The 21,104-nt window shown below is 40.8% G+C and overlaps 2 protein-coding genes across 3 annotated transcripts; both read left to right on the forward strand.

Moving 5' to 3' along the window:
- The first annotated feature begins 1,261 nt into the window (after window positions 1-1,261).
- Window positions 1,262-5,771, forward strand: mpv17l2 (MPV17 mitochondrial inner membrane protein like 2). Of its 2 annotated transcripts, none has more exons than XM_046392544.1 (6): window positions 1,262-1,415; window positions 2,349-2,569; window positions 3,135-3,296; window positions 3,570-3,646; window positions 3,970-4,098; window positions 4,230-5,771. In XM_046392544.1, exons 2-6 carry the CDS (start codon window positions 2,380-2,382, stop codon window positions 4,326-4,328), a joined length of 657 nt encoding a protein of 218 aa, XP_046248500.1. In that variant the 5' UTR covers window positions 1,262-1,415; window positions 2,349-2,379; the 3' UTR covers window positions 4,329-5,771. The 2 variants fall into 2 exon arrangements, with proteins under 2 accessions (XP_046248500.1, XP_046248501.1); XM_046392545.1 differs by lacking the exon at window positions 1,262-1,415 and adding an exon at window positions 1,452-1,853.
- Window positions 5,772-13,862: 8,091 nt separating this feature from the next.
- Window positions 13,863-21,059, forward strand: LOC124060237 (integumentary mucin C.1-like). The gene is made up of 4 exons (XM_046390935.1): window positions 13,863-14,019; window positions 16,579-16,926; window positions 17,389-17,552; window positions 20,354-21,059. The coding sequence occupies exons 1-4, from the start codon at window positions 13,965-13,967 to the stop codon at window positions 20,396-20,398; spliced, it is 612 nt and encodes a 203-aa protein (XP_046246891.1). The 5' UTR covers window positions 13,863-13,964; the 3' UTR covers window positions 20,399-21,059.
- Window positions 21,060-21,104: the final 45 nt, after the last annotated feature.

A 21,104-nucleotide genomic window follows, 5' to 3' on the forward strand; every position in this document is an offset into this window, starting at 1 on the left:
CAGGTATATCACTGACTTACTCATAATGGACAGTTAAAACAGGGTGCCTACATTACCCACAATACAACTGGAGCTCAGACAGGTCATCAAGTTAGAATAAAGAGGAGTGCGCTACAGAGCTTACCAGACATAAGCTCACTTAACTCTTGTATGTGAGTTGTTTTTTTCGTTTTAAATTTGATAAAGGTCAGACCCAGCTGACGCTGACTCAAGTGACATCCCTCGTTTGCCTTCACTGCCTGCACCGAGCCTGTCCACGACTTTATTTTGAAACATAACTATTTCCGGTCCTTCTGTAACTCCGTTGTCTTTACCCAAGCAGAGACGTCGACGTTGAATGAATGACAGGTGGGCGGTGCTGTGGAGGCCGTGTGGAAGATTGATAGCCGGTCTGACGAATCCGGAGCCGCGTCGTAACTACGCTAAACCATTCCGTATAAATACTTAACCCGTCAGTTATTATTGATGTGCGCTGCCTGAGAGACTTAAATATTGATCAGGGGTCAGCAGGAACAATTGCTGCAATTTCCACCCAATAACACATACTGGTTTTATGATGGTTTCTATAAAAATATCACTGCGGAAACATATCAAATGTGATTTGTTTTTGGTCGTGAAATTTGATTGAGGTTTATGTGATTCTCACAAAAAGGGGATTTTTAGGTTAAAAACTCATGTCCATTTAAGATTTGTTCATTTCAATCGATTAGTTATTTTTGTTTGTCTTTAAAAAAATAGTGACCATCATATTGGTGTTAGGCTGTCCATTTTATGTCTTCTGGGAGAGCTGGGCTACAACTTTTACAGTTCCTTCCAGGTTAGTGAAGATGCATTAATTAGCAAGTGATGCTACGGAGTAACCAGTGAAATAAAAGAAAACTTGTGCAGGAAAGGAACTACACCGCGCATTCACTCACAGCTATAAGACTTTTCCAATTTGTTTATAAACATAATCCATCCTTTTACAGGTTTTACAAGTTCTTCCAGTGGTCCACGATGTTTATAAGTATTAAAGAACCAATCCTGCGGTACGGTAGTTTAAATTCTTACGATTGTTCCTCCAGACCAACAGGTGGCGCTCACGCGTTCAACGTATTCTCCATAAAACGGATATTGTGCTGAAATCGGTCCACATCCGCTCACCTCTGCTGCTCCATGCGCTGCCTATGAGCGACCTTTTTTTTCCCAAGGATGGCGAAGGTATGACCCGCCCTACCCTCCGTTTGATTGGCCAATCGTACTCTAATCTTAACCAATCGCACGGCGAGGGGAACGAGTATCAGCCGAGCAGAGTAGGATGGATCGTGACTTCGCCATCATGAGAAAAAAAAATAAACAAACTGACCCGGCGTTGTTTTTTTCCGTCGTTTATTCTATCCTGTACGGTATTTCCCTTGATTGAGTTCAGACCTCAGGTAAGGATGTATTTAATCTTAACACATACAAGACGCTGCGATCAGATTAATATAGTGAGACTGAAAAGCGAGTCTTGTCCGACTCTCACTGGGTTGTTGCATGTGACAGCAGGTTTAGGGATCGCAGTAAATTTGAATAAACTAATTGTGTGTACAAACGGTCAGTGTCAGCGCATGTGTTGTGCCACATAGCAAACGCTGCAGTAAACCGTTGTCTCGGGCTTCATAGTCCGGGTCGCCGGGTGGTTAATCAGTTTAAGAGTTTAAATTAGCCTGGCCGCCAGCTAACGGCTAGCTAACATCTCAATAGCAGCAAATGAAGGAGCAGGCTTGAGCTTCGACGTTTAGCTGAACTGTTACACTTTCTGTCTGAAGAAAGAACGAAACAATGGCAGAATGAATTCAGAAAGCTTTATTTATCACGTCACGGGCAAGTCCGTAAGTATTAATGTCTTAGTCAAGTGCAAAACAAAGAATGTGACTTAATGCTCAAAGCAGCTGCTGATGCAATAACGCGCACTGAACAGGAAAACATTTTCAGAGGCCAAACATCCAGTATTTGTTAATATTTTTCCGGTCAATTTGGATCGCAGCGCGGGGTGTTGATAACTTCCTACGGTTATCTTAGAGTTACTTGATAAAAGATTTGTGTTTTTAATCGTATTAGCAGTTTTAGAGTCCACACACTCAGGCTTTATGTTCCACTCTTACTTCAGTGATTGTGTCTTGTGACTGGGGGAGGTGATTTGTTGTTGGACACCTGGTGAACAATCAGCCTTCTGTAGACTCTGCATAAGCTGTCTCTTACACATTTGGCAGATCATCCTGAAGTACAACATGTAACAATGCACTGGTCAAACAAAGAAGATTGTTTTTTTCTTGTTCAGTCTTTTGGGAAAACATTAATGCAGAGAGCTGTCTTTCCTCCTGCAGATGACCGTGTCCTCTCTGCAGTCCAAACATCATGCTTCCCCAGGCGGGTAAAGAGTTTCTGGTCCGGATACGGTTCTTCTGGAGGCCGTTTTTTCAGGGCCGGTACCTGCTGTTCACCAACACCCTGAGCTGTGGAGGCATGCTGGCGCTGGGAGACTGCTTACAGCAGAGCCGGGAGATCCACAAGGATCCAGGCAGAGTCCGAGACTGGAAGAGGACAGGTGAGATGTTATTGCAATGTGGGGATAGAACCGTCAACCATGGATGTGCTGGTGCCTCGCTGCACCCTTGACTGAAGGTTAGGTTAGGTTAGGTTCAGTGAAATGAACTGCACTGTGGTAACTCACTGCCTGTACTGTGTGTGATGTAGATGTCTGGTTTATGGCAACAGGGAACCCAAAGGTGTCCAAAACTGATGCTTCTGTTAGAATCAATCATTTCTGCTGTTGTCAGTTTTGGTAAACTTACATAACCTCAGGTGGTTTTCATAGCTCGAGGGTCCTCAATGAAAGCGGACTTAAACTTTAAAGTTTAAAGTGTGCAGCTGCTGGATGTGTTCAGAGGTGAGGCTCTACTTTTCTGCTGGACGTTAATTTGCTCATTAAGTCTCACCAGTCCAATGCAGTTCAGTTCATTCAATTCACCCCTACAATATCCTGACACATTACTTGGTTAACAGGTTGAATCTCCATTTTTCAATACAAAATAGCACGTTGTTAACTCTCTCAATTTTTTTATTAATCAACTCATTGCCATTAATTTCTCTTACTTCTTTTTTCCTGAAAGGCTCCATGTTTTTGGTGGGCTGCTCCATGGGTCCATTACTGCACTACTGGTACGGCTGGTTGGACAGAGTGTATGTCGGAAAAGCGATGAACACTGTGGCCAAGAAGGTTCTGGTGGACCAGCTGCTCGCCTCACCGACAATCGGGATGTGGTATTTTTTAGGTGAGAAGGATTTCAGATTTTATTAGCGTTAAACAGCCTGTCTCCTTCCACCTTTAGTGTCAGAGTGTTGGCAGGTAAGCAGTCATACTTGAAGATGTGAGTGAGGAAAGACAAAAGCAGGCAAAGTCAAAATCCAGTGTGGGGGTGAAAGGTCAGGTTGATCAAATGGCAAATAAGAGTACAACACTCCTGCAGCCTCAGAGCTTATCTGAAGTTGGTTTTGATGAAGTGTGGTGCTGGCACACATCTGACTGGCAACTCTGTTTATTGCAGGTATGGGTCTCACAGAGGGACACACTTTATCTGAAGGATGGGAGGAGTTTAAAGACAAGTTCTGGGAGTTTTATAAGGTAAGCTCGCCTGTCTGACCTGCTCATGTTATTGTTCATTACACCACAAGGTCTTTATTCCTGATCAGAAATGTCTTGCCTGACTTTTCCTCTAGCGCCACCATGTGGTTGACATTTTTGATTTATAGCAAAATGTCTCAACAGTTGTTGCCTGCATTGCAATAAAATTGAGTTCAGGCATTCCTGTCCTTCTCAGAATGAATTTTAGAAACATTTCATCCAGCACCATCATCAAGTTAGATTTTTATTTTGCTTTGTTTTGTTTTTTTTTATTATTATTATTTTGGTCAGGTTTGTTTAGTCTGTGTTGTTCTTGCCTGCAGGCAGACTGGTGTGTTTGGCCTGCCGCTCAGATGATCAACTTCTACTTCCTGTCCCCTAAATACCGCGTTGTGTACATCAACTTCATCACCTTAGGGTGGGATACCTACCTGTCCTACCTCAAACACAGAGTGAGTCAGCCCACAGGAGATTAAAGAGTCATTCTGTATTATCCATCAGAGTTTCTTCTTGCTCAGTAGTTAAAAAGGTCGAGTGATATTGATTATCTTGATGTGTGTATTGGTTTCTGTTGTGTTGACAGGATAACAGCCACCCTGCTTCAGTGATATCAGACAGCAGTGCTGTAGATGGTCAGCAGGAAGCACTCCCACCATCCAAACCTCTGGAGGAAAAAGCTTAGACACGGACTGTAAAGGCGTTAATGGGAGGCATAAGAACATTTTGCCGTTCTTACGTGTTCTGTGAGATGCTGTGAGATTTCAGTAACAGCTTGTGTTATTTGGAAGGCCTTTTTCCTCCGACAAACCACTCCTTCCTCAAGTCTAAAGTGACCATGTGTGTCTGAACTCTGAGGAAAGTGCTGGAACGCTGTGCCCTTCATGTCTGTAGATTTTTAATGCGTCTCTGTCCAGTTTGTCATCCAGGGATGAAAAGCTGTTTCACTGCCTGTCGTCCTCATACCTCCGATGGTTGTGGGTTTTCTGTTTATCACAGCTCGGGCTTGAGCAGAACTGCTGGCATTAAGCCACCTAACAGACATTTCCAATACTTCTGACATCAAGTATGCAACAACAGAACAAGAATCGTCCTCGTGCTGTTGATGCGCCCCTTTAATTTCAGTGCTGTTTTATGTGTCTGCTTTGACATGAACGGCTCATTAGTGTTAAACAGCTTTGCTAAATAGCTGCTGTTTTTAAATGTCTATTATATTGACTTATAATATATTGTATATTATATTTGCCTTATTATGTAAACATGCCAAATGATCTCGTCGTCAGTTTGTTCCTTTAACGTACTTAAAAGAATAATTGCATAATTGTAGTTATTATTAAAGGACGAGACTACTGTTTTTGTGTTTTAGAGGTTTTTATGTCAGCCTCCCAAAAGACTTTGTTTAAGTGTTCAAATCTGAACGATATCCATCCAAATAGCCATGTTTAAGTGTCAGAATGCTATTTTTCTAAGCCCTTTTTAAAACTCATTTCCCAAGAGTCCACTTTGGGATTATTTTTGCGCTTTGTAACGTAACCCCCCCGAAACAAGCAGAAGATAAGCTTTTATTTCTCTGATTCACTGCTTTGTTCGTGCTAACGCTGCTCCCTCTCTCAGTTCACTCTGTCGCTCTTCATCCATCTCTTCGTCTCCCTCGTTGAGCTGGGGAATAACTTTGCATATTTTTCATATTTCTACAAATCGCAACCGTCAAAACCACGAAGATTTAATTATAAAATCATCTCTCCATGATCACAGTGTTAGCAAACTTGTTTTTTGCTAAGGGCTGAATGGGAGTTTGCATTTTAACAATCTGAAAAAAAACATTGGAGTCGCCCTTTAAATATAAGATCATATGTATTTTTAATCACATGAAACTGAATGCTTGACTGTACTTGATTCCTGATAGAATTAAGATGTGAAATTTGTTTATTTTTGAACCAAGCAGTTTGACTTTATGTACTGTGCTGTTTATCTGCAGCAACTAATTTATTCAGAATTGAGTACGTTTACTTTTGGCATGTCAGGTGATGAATCAGTTCATGTGATTTGATTTGTTTCTTTTGTTATTGTTGGATTAAAAAAAAGAAAATGAAATGACATGAAATCATTAAATTTAACTTAAATTGTTTTCAAGGTGTGCAATTTCTTTCTTGTAGTACCTTGTATACTGATACACATTTTGCTTTATGAAAAATGTACAGAAGAGCAGTTTGAACGTGTAGTCAGTAAGTACGTCATGTGTCCTCTTCATCTTAAGGAAAATCACTTGATTTCTTCTGTAGATTTCAGTATCTCTAAACACGAGCTTTTATAAAGTAGTAAATGCATTTCTCCAGATAAAATGCAGAACAAAGTTGTGTATAAATTATCTTCACTGTGCATGTCACCAGACTTGGCTGAAAATCTGGACAGATGTTGATTGAGTTAAAAATGACTGAGAAAAGGCAGCTTTAACATTCCCCACGTGTTTCTAGCCAGACATATTGAACGTAGAATAACATTAAAATAATAAATCGGCATCAGTGAAACAGCTGAAGTTCTCACTTTGAGGCAGGAAATGTTTAAACAGATTTGGTGAAAGATGACGAATTTGTCTGCATTTTGTGTATGAGAAGCAAAAGTTGTGGGGGTCACAAGGGCTGAAGACAAAACATTTTACACTCAACAAAAACTCAGTCCTGTTCTGTTTCATTCTGTTACGATTTCCTGATCCATGGAGGTTTTGCGCCAACTTTGCTTGTGGTACCAAATGTTAATTGATGGATTTTTTTTGTTGTTGTTGGTACTGCAGGTGCATTTGGCTCCCAGAGGGGTGATATTAATATCATTTAGCAGTTTTAGAGAGCTGACTCACTCAGGCTTTATATTTTTTTTCCTGTTTTTGGGATGTTGTTTTGTGACTGGGGGAGGTGTTTTGCTGTTTGTTTTATTTTGTTGTGTTGGAGGTGCGGCCGTCCGCGTCTCTGGCTCTCATTGGACACCTGATGAAGAGTCAGCCTTCTTGCAGACTATATATAAGCTGTGTTATCTCTCTCTGCAGTCCACGTCATGCTTCAGCGAGTGCGTAAATTAAAACGGTTCCCCTGGCGGCTGTTATTCCAGGGCCGGTACCTGGTGCTCACCAACACCCTGACTGGAGGAGGCCTGATGGCCCTGGGAGACTGCCTGCAGCAGAGCCGGGAGATCCACAAGGAGCCAGGCAGAGTCCGAGACTGGAGGAGGACAGGTGAGACAGAAGGACAGACAAAAAAAAGAGAGAAAGGTTGAGCCGGGAGAGATTATGTTACTGCACTGCGGGAATAGAACCATCAACCCTGGATGTGCCGGTCACTTGCTCCACCCTTGACTGAATGACTGGCCTCAGCCTCAGTGACATGAAGTGTAGAGGCATCGTTTTAAGTTGCTATGGACAAAAGTATCTGCCACATGAATGTGACGTAATGCTCTGGTTTTTATGACTGTATCCTGTCTCTGCTTTCCGACTCCAGGGGTCCATAGCTGTGCAAAAGTGGCGAATCTGTTAGTATCAATCATTTCTGCAGTAAAAAAACTAACTTTTGTTACTCGTAAGCACCTCAGACAATGTTTACAACACCAAGGCTCCTGAACGAAAATTTATTAAAACTTTTAGGTGAATATGGTTGTAATGATGATCGCAAATATCTGCAGTAGTTGCGACAAAAAAATTATTCTTGATATTCAGCAGAGCAAAGTGTGTACTTTCAACGAGATCCTTCTATTGAACAATACAATACGATAACATTTGATCAGACCTTTATATTTTGTTAAAAAGCTGTGCAGTGAACCAGGATCTGCTGTATGTCAAATAAGAGATAAAAGATAAGAGACACTTCATCACTTCATCACGCTGATCCTTATGACAGAATCGTGCTTTTCCTGGTAATCTGCGCAAAACAAGAAGAATGAGAGATGCATGATTCAGTGGAAGTGAAGCAAACATTAAAGCAACAAACAGGGGGCTCAGCAAGACACAGAATACAAAAGATGCAAACCCAAGGTACAAACGTGGTGCAATACGAAGGACAGAATAGAAATGATACTGTAAATACAATTGCGATTATAGTGGAGGCTGTCACTGTTTGTTGCACCTTGAGGATATTTATGTATTCAGGATATGTATATAGTAAAGTGCAAGTTGTCAGACTGGCTATGTAAGCTAAAGAGTGACTAGTGTAAGTGTGTGTGTGTGTGTGTGTGTGTGTGTGTTTTGGGGTGGGGAGGGTGAGGAGTCTGACTGCCTGAGGGAAGCATCTGTTGCTGAGCCTGGAGGATCTTGCCTGGATGCTGTAATGGATGATGTAAATGTTACAGGGCAACAGTCATTGAGAAACTGTTTACTTTTTCATCACTGGGATGGTGGAGGTTTTAAAGCATGAAGTGACAAGCAGCTTGGCTCGGGGAGATGTTAAAGATGTTGGTGAGCACATCTGCCAGTTGGTCTGTACGTTCCTTGAGCACGTGTTCAGGTATACGGTCAGGGTTCGTCTGGGTGGGAGTGACGTTCAAGGCTTTGAGTCGTGCCGTGGTGTCGCTGTCACAGCCCTGCCGCATAATTGATAGACTCACTCAAGTCACTGACACCATGGTTCCCACCATTTTGGAAGCCAATAACGAACAGACCTTGCATTACAGTGACTTTAAGGCTATGGCTACGTCCACAGAAGTTAGGCTAGCATTCCTCAGGAGTCAAATGCAGGACATGATACAGCACACTGACAACCTCGACGAAAGTGGTTGCAGGTGTAATAAACATGTTGTCGATTTACCAGATGACAACAGAAGGTTCTGACCTGGTGAAATTCTTTGAAAAGTGGACTACCTGAAAATAAATACAAAAAGCAGGGTAGCTGAAGCTTGATCAGCCTCACCAACTTTAACGCCAGAACCCAGCTGAGTTTACGTACAGACAAGCAACAAGCAGTTCACTTGTCTTCATACTTTGCCTCGTCATCTTATCCAAATGATCCAGTTTAGTTCTCAAACAGAGTGATAAAAGACTTAAATGGCTGGTTAAGTAGCTGATCCTGGGCCTCGTAGCAGGCTAAGGCAAAGCAGCCTCTCCATAACTGGCTAAGCTAATTCCCAATTTCCAGCTGTGTCAACCAGTCGTGGACATAATTCCAAACATGTGCGCTAGTTTACTTCCCAAAAATAAAAAAGGACTAACATTAAAAGTATGACATGGTCACAATGTCCGTGTCCACCACCGTCTTATGCAAATCAAATCTAATGATTTTTGATAATGGCCGACTGCCATTCTGACCTGCTGCACGAATTCCAGTACAACTCCATTAAAATAAATGTGCCATACAGCCTATACAGCATGTTTAATTCTACAAATGTGTCTTATCTTCATGTTGCGGTGTCTGAGATTTCAGTCCAGTATTCAGTATACAAATCCATAATTATATATTATCTTGTTCTAAGACTTGGTTCGGTTGATCTCCTGTGGTTTAATTCTCATCTTGGTACAGTGATGTGCAGATGTACTCCCAACAGCACCCAGTTGTACCTATCAGTAATGCCGGGTGTGGTCAGAAATGAAAACAGTCCTGAAACTTTTAACCAGAGAGGGCAGTAAAACATTGATTTTCAGCCTGGTGTTTAGATCTTCTTTGATACTCACAGCATATCTTCAGTGTTTAAATAATATAAAAGGTTTACAAGCAAAATATACATGTTTAGAAGTACAAAATTTGTGCAATATGTCAAATTTTGAATTCTTTTTCCCTTTTTTCCCCTTTCAAGGTTCCATGTTTGTGGTGGGCTGCTCATTGGGTGTGCTTGAGCACCACTGGTACAGCTTCCTGGACAGAGTGTATGTTGGAAAAACTATGAACATGGTGGGCAGGAAGGTCTTGGTGGACCAGCTGATGATCTCACCGTTAATCGGCATGTGGTATTTTCTAGGTGAGAAAGACTTGAGATCTTATTAGAAACAAGCAGCCTGTCTCCTTCCTCCCTTAGTGCACACATACACACCTCAAAAATTATCAGAGTGTTAATACGTAAGCAGTTTCTCTATGACACACACACATATATAAAACAAGTCAAAGGTCATACTTAAAGGCATGGGTGAGGCAAGACAAAGGCAAACGTATGTCAGTATCAGAGCTGGATGGAGTTTAAAGGTTGTCTATGAAGAGTCTGGATTTGACTGACTTTTGTTTCATGACCGTCAGTAATGTTTTATAAGAGGTCAATACTCCTGACCTTATCTGAATTTTTTTTTAGATGAAGCGTGGCGCTGACGCACGTCTGACAGACTTCTCTGTTTATTGCAGGTATGGGTCTCATGAAGGGACAGACTTTATCTGAAGGATGGAAGGAGTTTAAGGAGAAGTTCTGGGAATTTATGATGGCAAGTACACTTGATTGACCTGCAGATCTGAAGTCACAGATCAGTGCTCACATTATGTGTCACTCATTGCATCACAGGTTTTTGAATTTCTAACCAGCAACTTAAACTGTCTTGTCCGTGCTTCTCTTCTTTGGTGTTCATAAATGGGAGAAAAAGCTGAATGTGGATAAGTTCAAATTTCCAAATGTGAAGGACTGAATTTACTATGTTCTGTCCACAATTTATGTTATGGGTGGTCACATCAGTTGTCAGGCTGTCTCCCTGATCTCCCCGTAAACCACCTGCCATTGTGTGAACCATCACACTGTTTGCACTGCATCATTCCACTGTTTGCACTACATGTATATATATATATATTTACATATATATATATATATGAATTTAACCGCCGTCGCTGTCGCTGTTGCTGCCGTTTCAAGCAATTTTCCGCCCTTCTAGCAGTGTAGCTATGGCCAGAAACTGTCAGACCAATTCGCAAATGTGTATTAGTTAAAACCTCCTAATTATTTTTCAATTTCCAAGGTGCACAGACCAAAATACCTGCGCACACAACAAAATGTGTGATGTAGTGCTTAAATGCCAACAGACCACTGCATGCAGAGGCGATAATCGTGTAGCATCAGTATGTCTGCGAACATACATACATATTTATTTTGATGTCTAAATGATTGGTTTAGACTGCCTCAACCTACAGTCATGAAACAGGCTACAATGGCTGCAAAGCAATCCTCAGGGGGTACCTCAGCTGTCAAAGTGCATCCACTGAAAGTGCCTGTTTTTGCTACTGACAGGCTCAGATTGTTATTCTCTCTTGAATCTTCTGTCTGACAACATAATGGAAAGGCTCCCTGCAGAGAGAGAGACCTTTCTGTTAAGGAGTAAGATTCATAAACAGACATTCCTATTTCCCTAAGTCACCAACTCTGGTTTGGTCAAAATAACCATTTAATTCTCTGGTTAGATTTACAAATTAGTTGTGAAAATATTTTTGCCTTTACACTTGGATTTTTCCCTGCTGTTTGTCTTTGTGCTGCTACTGGTCCATCCACAATGTGATCACTGTAGTTGTGTAATAATCATCTGTCACCACCACATTTTATATATTAATGACTTCCAAGACTTCTTACAGTGTTTGAAGAAGCTCACTGGTGGTTTCTCCTCGCCAGTAAGAGGAAGTGCTCTCCCTTCATCTCGTCTTGTACTTTTTAAGGATGTTTGTGCTGGGTAATCTATGCAGCTTTGTTAAATCTGTGTTGTTCTCGCCTGCAGGCAGACTTGTGTGTTTGGCCTGCTGCTCAGCTGATCAACTTCTACTTCCTGTCTCCCAAATACCGCGTTGTGTACGTCAACATTATCAGCCTAGGGTGGGACACCTACTTGTCCTACCTCATACACAGAGTAAGTCAGCCACACAGTCTTTCTTCTTCCTCAGTAGTTATGTGACACTGATTATATTGTCGTATGTGTTGGCTCCTGTTATGTTGAAAGGATGACAGTCACCCCACTTCAGTGGTATCAGACATCAGAGCTGTGGATGTTCACCAGGAAGTGCTTCCCCTGTCCAAACCTCTGGAGGAGAAAGCTTAGAGAAGAAGTTCATGCTCACCTTCAGGCTATTAATTGGAGACAAAAGAACATTTTGTTGTTTCTTTGTGTTCAAGATTTCTCCTCCACCTGTGACAAACCACTCCTCTCTCAAGTTTAAACCAAAAATGTCTTTGTGTCTGAACTCTGTGGAGTTGTGGATGTTTAAAGTGCTGGAACACTTTCACCTTCATGTCTGTAGGGTTTTAATGCGTCTCTGTCCAGTCTGTCTATTTATTTAAGGATAATGTGCTGTAGGAGCATTCAGGGATGAAGAGCTGTTTCACTGCATGCCATGCTAATACCTCTGATGGTTGTGGTTTTCTGTTTATTACAACCCACAATGTTCAACAAGGAAAAAGCTAAGGTTTATTTCTCTGGGGGGGTAAATTTGCATTAATATGAAGACCAGTGCTAAGCTCTGTTTTCAAGACTTCAGTTCTTCAAGTCTTCTGTTCGTTCCTTTGAAGTACCTATGAAAATAACGCATGATTGTGATTAAGATCTTGAATTAGGAAGGCAAAGCCAGAGAGTGATCCTGTAGCTTGACAACAGTGGCAGCAGTGGACTGGGATCATAACTGTGTCCGAATGAAGCCATGTTAACACAGCGAGGATATCCAGCAGTTGAAGACAATTTCAGCCTGTTTAGTGAGAGTTTCTGAAGTTTCTTTTGTGTGTTTAATGATACCATGTAAGATAATTTCACAGCATTTTATACTTAACACTTTTGTAAGATTATTTGGGTTTGAGTGGATAGCCTATAGGCTAGTTTGAATTGCAAGTGAGCTAGCTGGCACATGTTATATTGATTCTGTTATTAACCTGGATATCTTCACAGAGTGATGGATGCATATAACTAAGTAGTTTGTTGCTGCAGAGAGTACACTATATAGACAGAAGTATTGGGACAGTCTAAATACACAGACAACTTTGCAGCCATAACAGCTTCCACTCTTCTGGGAAGACTTTCCACAAGATTTTAGCGTTTCTGTTTAAATTATTGCCCATTCATACAGTAGAGCATTTGTGAGGTCAGACACTGATGTTGCATCACAGGGCCTGTCTTGCAATCTCGACTCTGTGTGGGCCAGTCAAGTTCTTCCACACCAAACTCATCCAACCATGTCTTTATGGAGCTTTGCTTTGTGCACTGGGACACAGTCATGCTGGAATAGAAAAGGACCTTCAACAAACTGTTGACACAAAGTTGGAAGCATAGCATTGTCCAAAATGTCTTGCTGAAGCATTAAGATTTCCCTTCACTGGAAGTAAGGGACCGAGCCCAAACACTGAAAATCAACAAGAGGTGTGTCTGGATACTTTTGTCTATGTAGTGTATACAGTACATTCAGTGAAGCTGAAAAGGCACGTTAACTGGACAGAGTGAATGTATTTAATTCTGAATGTCATGTTGTATCTTGGAAGATGTGAATATGACTGCCTGGAGTAAAGTTTAAATCTGAATCCTACCGTTGCCATTTTTACTGACACACTGACATGAGTGCAACCAGACATAACTGCCATACAGTTCACCCCCGCTACATATTCTATATTTTTATATATCGTGTTGCAAGAAAAAATAATTTTGCATTGTTTAAAATAGTTCTTCTTTATTGTTATTCAAACTAACAATACACAAAATATAAACTCAGTTTTTTTTTTCCAAACACCAAAAAGTTTCTGGCATCTTCCAACAACATGGCAATCTAGTTCAACCTTATGACATGATACCTGCGTACAGCAGAGCGGTCTTATCATTTCAAGACAGAGAAACCTGCAAGAATTTGGTGAACAATTTTATAAGCAAATACAGTACAAAAAAAGTACAAGCAGACATAAAAGTAGTGCAAAGGTGTACATTGAACAGTTACATTTATTAAGAAGCAAAAATAAATATAACTGTTCAATGTACAATTCAAAATGCTTTGAGACACTTTAGGCAAATGTCAGAATTTAAAAGAATGGAATAAATTTAATACAGAACTGACTGAATATTTAAGCTGCACAGAAAGAGAAGCATCACATCAGATCAACAAAGTTAAAATTCTCAAAATAACATGGATTGTTATAGCTCAGAGTACTCAGAAAACTGACAAAAATGTCACTCTAATGTGCTAAAATCAGTTTAGAAGTAAACCTGTGAGCTGCTGCTGTCTGCTGAGTAACAGCTGGGATGGAGCTACAAGCAAACACAGAGTCATGTTCAAACATTGACTAACCAGCATGAGGGATTTGATCCGTATCAGCCCAGAGCACTCCTCCTCGAGCACTCAGCACATCCTGCTGTTAAGGATGTAGTCCTGAGTGTGTGTGAGTGCTGTCGTTATGACCGCCAGCCTTTTCCTCTCTCAACATGCCTGCAGCGATGCATCTCACTATACTGTTGTCCCTGTTTGCAGTTTGTACAGGTAAGTCAACATTTAACATATTTACAGGTTAGACCATTGTCAAACATGTCAGAGAATTTGCCTGAATGTTATGCTGAAGTCTTACAAAGATGCAAAGTTATGCAAATAGGGAACTTCCTGCAGTGAAAGAGAGGTTCAGCAGCTTTAGCTGAGGTAGTTTGGTGCAGGTTGATTTCTCAATATACAGGACGGAAGAAGTGTTCAGTAGAATTTTAACACCTTTTAACAGCAGCTTGAAATATCTGAAGTCAGGACGCACTAGAAGCGAGACACAGAATGCTTCATTTTAAAGCAAAATATTCACATGTTGTTAAATACAAGTCAGCATTTGTCTTTCTGCATTCTGTATGATACAGATTTTCAAGGTAAAGTATTTTAAAGCTATTTGAGACTCATGAGTGAAAGGTAAAGCAAAAGGGAAGGACGTTTGTGGATTTAAACCAAGCAAATATTTAATCAGTGACACTGATACTGAGCAAAACCTACTGCCGTCTGTTACTTGTGCAAACACTTATCTGCACACATACACTCACAGGTACGCAATGTCATCTGACCCCCAGGTGTTTGTCTGTACCACTGGTAAACACAAATCATTACCTGACAGATTTTCAATTAAGCTCTTTACAGTGTCAACAGCCTCATCGGAACCTCAAAAGAGCTTCATTAGTCTACAAAACAATCTCACAATAGGGTCGATTTGGGAGCTGTTATGGAGTTTTTGATCATACCACACGTCTTTATCAGCAAATGAAGTTTGTTTGGTTGTCATCCACATGTAGGTGGTCAAATTTATATTTTTGTCCTCAGAACTTTATGGATGTCTAGCTCATGCTTAAAAGTTGAGATTCAAAAGTAAATCTTGACCGTGAAACATCAGTTTGCTTAATGGACCCAGATGGAGATGAAGGCATTTAAAGACTGAACTTTAAATGCCAACACTACTGTAGGTAGCAACTGGCTGCTGTGCTAGTCAGGATCCAACCCCATGGTTTGTATCAGTCATCAACAATGGTAGGGGAAGCAACTAATTAAAAGGAATGAAATTCTCTTAATTTTAATTTTCAATTTAATTAATTTTTGTGAAATAGGCCATTGGCATTAGCAACTCATTTGTTTATTTTCCATGCAAATTATTTCAAGTGCAGCAGACAACTATTTTGTGGTACAAATATAATTTTACCACCTGATGGTGTGGATTTAAAGTGCGTGCCTTCCTTTAAACTCAAGTTGTTTACCATCCAAACGCTGGAAGTGTGTTTTAGATGGTAGACATTGAAAGAGATGTAACCATTTGGTGTGTTAATATGGGAAATAACAAAAAAAGAGAGAATGACTGAGGACATGATGGGAATGAACCCTGGACTTTACAGTGGTGGAAGAAGTTCTCGATCTCTTGCTTACATAGAAGTGGGTAAGGTAGCAGTAGCGGAAATAAATCTGTCTCCTGATATTGATTAAACTCCTTAAAAAGTCATCTACACCTTTGCCTTCATGTATTAGGTCATGTGCAGATCTAAACAGCCTCCGCCCCTGACTCCACCCACCCTGATACCGCACGCCTGCAGGTGTGACTCTATTCATTAAGCACACAAAGCTCATCTCAGCAGCTTGTCTATCTGATAGACCGTTTGTGTAAGAGCTCTTTACTTTGATAGTCAACACCCTCAAGCCATATAAAATGTCCTTTCAGTATTTTACATACTAACTTTGATTAACATTATCCAGCATGCAGCAGATTTATTAGGACATGCTCAGTGGCTAAAACAAGAAAAATAAACTTCCCAGTTGATCAACGTGTTGATATTTGCCGTGTTGATGTTTCTTACCAACATTTCCATTTTTCATTTTGCAAACATAATAAAATATTCCCTTGGCTGTGACATCATTGATGCATTAATATTAATATTAATCAGAAACATCATATTTAATAAAAGACTGACAGGGACTTTTACACAGTTTTAGTTAACTATGGTTTTGAATAAACCCCATACTGATAACCCAAATGCTGACCTAATAGCCTGTAGTACTTTACCTTTTAAAAGAATGAAACAGAGTGACAGCCAAAAGTTTCTGCTTCACCAACCAAAGCTAAAATTATTCATTGTGTGCTTGTTACTTATAAGTTACTAATAAATCCAACAGTTTCATTGGTTTAGTTCACCATTTTTACACCCACTTACTTGTAATTTGATGGAGGCAGAAACGGGAGGAAGCCAGGGTTGATCAGCCACTGCCTCTTGGATTTTCAAAGATTGCATGAGCCATATCTTTGTAGAAAACAGGATACTTAGTTTTGTGATTCAAATGTGATGTATGAGAAGAAAACCAGGGGAAAGTCTTAGTGCAGTACTGTGTATGTGCATGCTGGGTCATCAAATGAAGCAAGTCTAAAGTGCAGATAGTTTGATTATATGCATAAGGCACATCAAATCCACAACTCTGCTTTGAGTTAAAGTATCAGTTGAGTTATCTACCTTGAAAAAGCCCATAAAAACTCCTCACCAGCCTTATCTTGATCAGGTGTCAAGTTAGTTTTTCATGCTGCTTCTTCCTTTGCAGGCACCACAACTTCCTCTGTAACTGAACAGGTGATTGATACAACAACAGTTACTGCACAATCCACCAGTGTGGCTGTGACAAAGAAAAATGATGTCAGCTTATCTACTGTGACAACTGCCAACCACACACAACGGCCCCCAATGGCAACACACCAGATTACCACCGCAGCCTCCCCAGAAAATGTGTCATCTTCAACTCCGCCCTCAACTTCCCCACAAACACCCGAAAGGACAGAGGAAACGCATCCTGGACCTCCTGCTCAGACCACAACGATCAACCAGACGTCCAGCGAGACAGTTTCCCATGGACCAACAAATACAACCACCACTGTAAACACGACAAGCCCAGGTCAGACTACAGTCACAGTTGAGGGCTGGTCAGGTTTTTGATTCTGAAACAGAGAACAGTGGTGAAATGTAAAGAATCTACCCCACTCAAATCTTGCAAGATTTTCTCTTTTTATACTGAAATGTAGCGAACAGGCTGCAAATCACTTTTATTTATCTTAAAGCTACACAGATCATGTTTTGACCACTGGGGGGCAGAAGAGATTCACAATCTACAAGTTTTCCTCTCTCTGCCCAATCTCAAGAAAAGGATGTATTTAATTTTACGTGTAGTAAGCCGCGACTGATTATGAACTATACAGAAACAAACTGCTGCTAATAGATTAGACTGCTGCCCTCTGGTGGCACATTTAGAACTGTTTCATTTTTTAAACACCCCTTTTTTTAGAAAATGACTGGAAAATATAGTTTATCCAGTTTGTTGAGCAGTTAGGGAGGTAATTTTTCTTTGTCTCTCCCTCAGGTCTTTCACATGATTGGAACAAAGATGACTTGGCGGCAAATCCCGGCCTCGTGGCCATCCTTTGCATCTTCGGTATCATCTGCGTACTTGTGCTGGTGGTTGTTGTCGTAAAATGCATCCAATCACCGAGGTCCAACTTTGAGAGGCTTGATGATGTACCGATGGTAAGTTAGAAAACAGGAAATGTTTCAAACATGTTTTCAAATACGTTTTCTTGTTTTTAAACATTTAAATTTGATCCAGATTCTTCATACAACACATTTGGATGATAAAAAATGTTACTGCTTTCAGCCATGCTAGCTTGGCCATGTTAGCCCAGCCATAGTAGCTTGGTTCTGACTGAAATATACTGTCAACTATTGAATGCCATGAAATGTTTTCCAGACATTCATAGTGCCAAGAAGATTAATTGTATTATTTCTCTTTGGTGACTCCTCAACATTTCATTTAGTGCGATTCTCAAGTCAAAACTTCAATTTGTGTTTCTTACACCACGCAAATTAGCATTAATATTAGCAAGCTGACAGTATGAGAAGGTGAACAGGGGTTAACATTATACCTGCTAAACAACAGCATTAGCATTTAGCATGCTGACATTAGCATGTTATATCCAAGCATTTTATATCCAATACATCCTCTTAAAAAGGCAGCTGTAGCTTAGGAGGCAGAGTTAGCCGCCAGTTGGAAGGCAGGTGGTTGCTGAAGTGTCCTATGGCAAAATACTGAAACTCCTGATGGCTATTCAATCAATGTGCTAGCTTATGTGTGAATGCCTGAGCAAAGACACATTGCAGAGGGAAGTGCTGTACTGTTCCTGACGAGCAGGTCCCGTGTGGCAGCCACAGCCATGAATGTGGGATTGTATTTTTTGTTTTGAGTAGTCCGTAGAAGGGAAGAGCACTAAACAAACGCAAACAGACATTTTAACAAGACCCAAACTTCTGTAACTATTCAACATTTTGTGCAGTTGTGACCCACATTCAGATTCAGGCATGAAACTAACAAATAAATTGTGTGAGACTGAGAGGTCACGTAGCATACACAGCAAGCAATGATAACATGGCAAGAATATCATGTGGTTCTGCCTTTTCTTGTGCATGCTGCCTGGGATTTCCACCATCAGGGGGCGATGGTGACTATGTAGAATAAGGTTAAAATGTGAACAAGGTGCGACTGTGACCGCAGTACTGAATCTTGCCCTGGCAGCAAGCTTTTCGACTGCCATGTGTCATTTTCTTCCTCTTCCCCATAGCACAGTGGTTTTCTGCTCTCTCTTTTACACAAACAGGAAGCCTAACTGAATTGTCAGTGTGCACAAAAAAAAAGCCTCAGATGCTAAGTGTGATGAGCATGCAATGACTAAGTACTTTCTTCAGAAATTTGAGCTTATCATTACACTCCATCAGTGTGTCAGCAGTTATTTAGACACCCTCAGCATCCTGGATTCTTCAGGTCTCCACCATGAGAACAGAGATTTCCCTCAAGAGTCAAAAGCAAAACACTCTGAAGAGTATATCTACTGTCACCAGCTATCTCCAAATCTTTATTGTCACGTGACTGTACCCTCTGTAAAGAGCTTGCATTGTGCTGCATGCGAACATACACAGCAACACACACATCATATGAACAACAACCTATGGGTCCAAACACAAAAGCAGCTGATTAAGCAAACTGAGCAGGTGCTGATGAGCAGATAACTTGCTGGTTTAATAAGTGACAGGAGTATGTACTATAATCTAAGAGGCAGCTGTAAGTGTTGTGTAGTGAAAACTTTGATTTTTCCGACACGAGGAGCATCAAAGCACAACTTCTCACTGCAATCCATTTTGACATTCACTAAATCAACATTTGAATGGACATAGACACTTGATAAACGACCTCTGTCAGTCAGTTGGTTGTCAAACTACAGAGGCCCTGAGGTGTGGAAACACAGCTGACTGAACTTCTGTCAGTCACAGGATTAAGGCTTTTGTTTGCATCACGGATAAATATATATACCGGTATATATATTGCAAAATCAAAAATCACAATCACAAATCAGCGGGCCTTTATTGTAAAATCAATGTGAAGAACGTTGATATTCAGGAGGACAACCGATCAGACTCCAAGAGTGACCACCAAGGTGACTCTTGGTGACACCTCTCCGCTATGCTGAAGAGTGCAGGCACCACAACAAAGAGAAAGAGAAATGTGGTTTATCAGGGTAGGCAGGTAAGCAGACGGACTGACAGGTACAGGTGACTTGAAAGCAACTACAAAAGTTAGCCTTGGTCCTCAGGTCAGGTTTTTAACACAGTTTTATTTGGATTCAGATTTGTGTCCTGACATCACCAGCCCACCTGCATGGGTTTCCTTGTGCTCTGCTGTACTTCTCTTACTCTGGATTTGATGTTGTTGTGTGTCGTGTGGCAAGTGACATAAAAGTCACTTTGAAATGTGATGGTGAGTTTGGTCGGGGGGAGTTAGAGGAAGTTCAAACAGACAGCAGAGGATGGAAGAAAGGGTGTGAAGACTGAAGTGGACTGTAGGTCATTTCCTGTTTCTGTTCGGCAATCTTGTTTCTGTCAGTGTTTTCAGGATTCAGTGAGATGTTGTGATAGGCTGAAAGCATAACGAGAATAACATGATGGTCCTTTGTTAAAATATCTCCATAATTTCAATCTCTTTTTCCACCCTGGAGCGACGCTTCAGAGGAGTTACAAAGCAGGAAACAAACCAGGAAAGAGGAAATTATGCTGATCTCCTGTAAAGAAAAAGACAACGAAATGCATCCTTAATGCAAAGCAGCACACAGCTGCAGAGGCTCTTTGAATGTTATTGCTGAATCACATTTGAGGTTAGCTGAGTTGATAAGGCAGGTTTGTAACACCAGCCGTCCAACACAGACATTTTAACGTCACACTGGTTTGATCTGAATATGTTTTGTTTCTCTTAAAGCCTTTGCTCTCTCCTTTCATCTCTTCAGGAAAAAGTGAGCGAGAAGTCTCCGTTCGCCCAGTACTCAAAATGACAAAGGAGTCTTCATCAGACCCTGAAGTCCAGGATGAACCCGGTCTGCTGTCAGACTCTGAAGTTTCTGGACTAAAAAAAGGCAGCGACAAGAAAAAGACGAGTTTCATGTTATTCTCTCAGGCTCTTATTTCTTTATCCGGCACTTTTGTCAGTGACACTGGAGGACTTCTTCCGTTCTCACCACCGACCTGCTTGTTTGGCTGCTTTTAATTCTGATGATTTACTCCCCGAAGTCTAAATAACTGTTGCACTAGCTCTTCCTTCTTCTTTTGTTTTGAAAAGAGAATCAGCCTAAAGTGTACAAATGTACAAATGCATAACGTTTCCAAAAATGGTGATGCGTGTCTTTGTAAGCACTTAAAATGTGTCTTCAGCAGCGCACAGAAGACGCGTTTCCAGTGTTACTTGTACAAATGCCTTATCAGGCAACTGGAATGGACAAGTATGCATGAAAACATTATTTGTATAAAGTTATTTATTGCCATATGTGATGTATAAATGTCTCCCCTGGCTTCAGATTGTCATACCTGCAGCAACAGTGAACAAACAATTGATAGCATTAACAAGACCAAGCAACATTAAGACTGCCAGTAACCATCAAAGGAAAAAAAAAAAAAAGAAAATTATTAAACTGGCCTGTTGGTCTGGAAATTTCATGTGGTTAAAGGAACAATTCACCCCAAAATCAAAAATATACATTGTTC

Source organism: Scatophagus argus, chromosome 6 (genome assembly GCF_020382885.2).
Source record: "Scatophagus argus isolate fScaArg1 chromosome 6, fScaArg1.pri, whole genome shotgun sequence".
In the NCBI taxonomy this organism is placed as follows: Eukaryota; Metazoa; Chordata; class Actinopteri; family Scatophagidae; genus Scatophagus; species Scatophagus argus.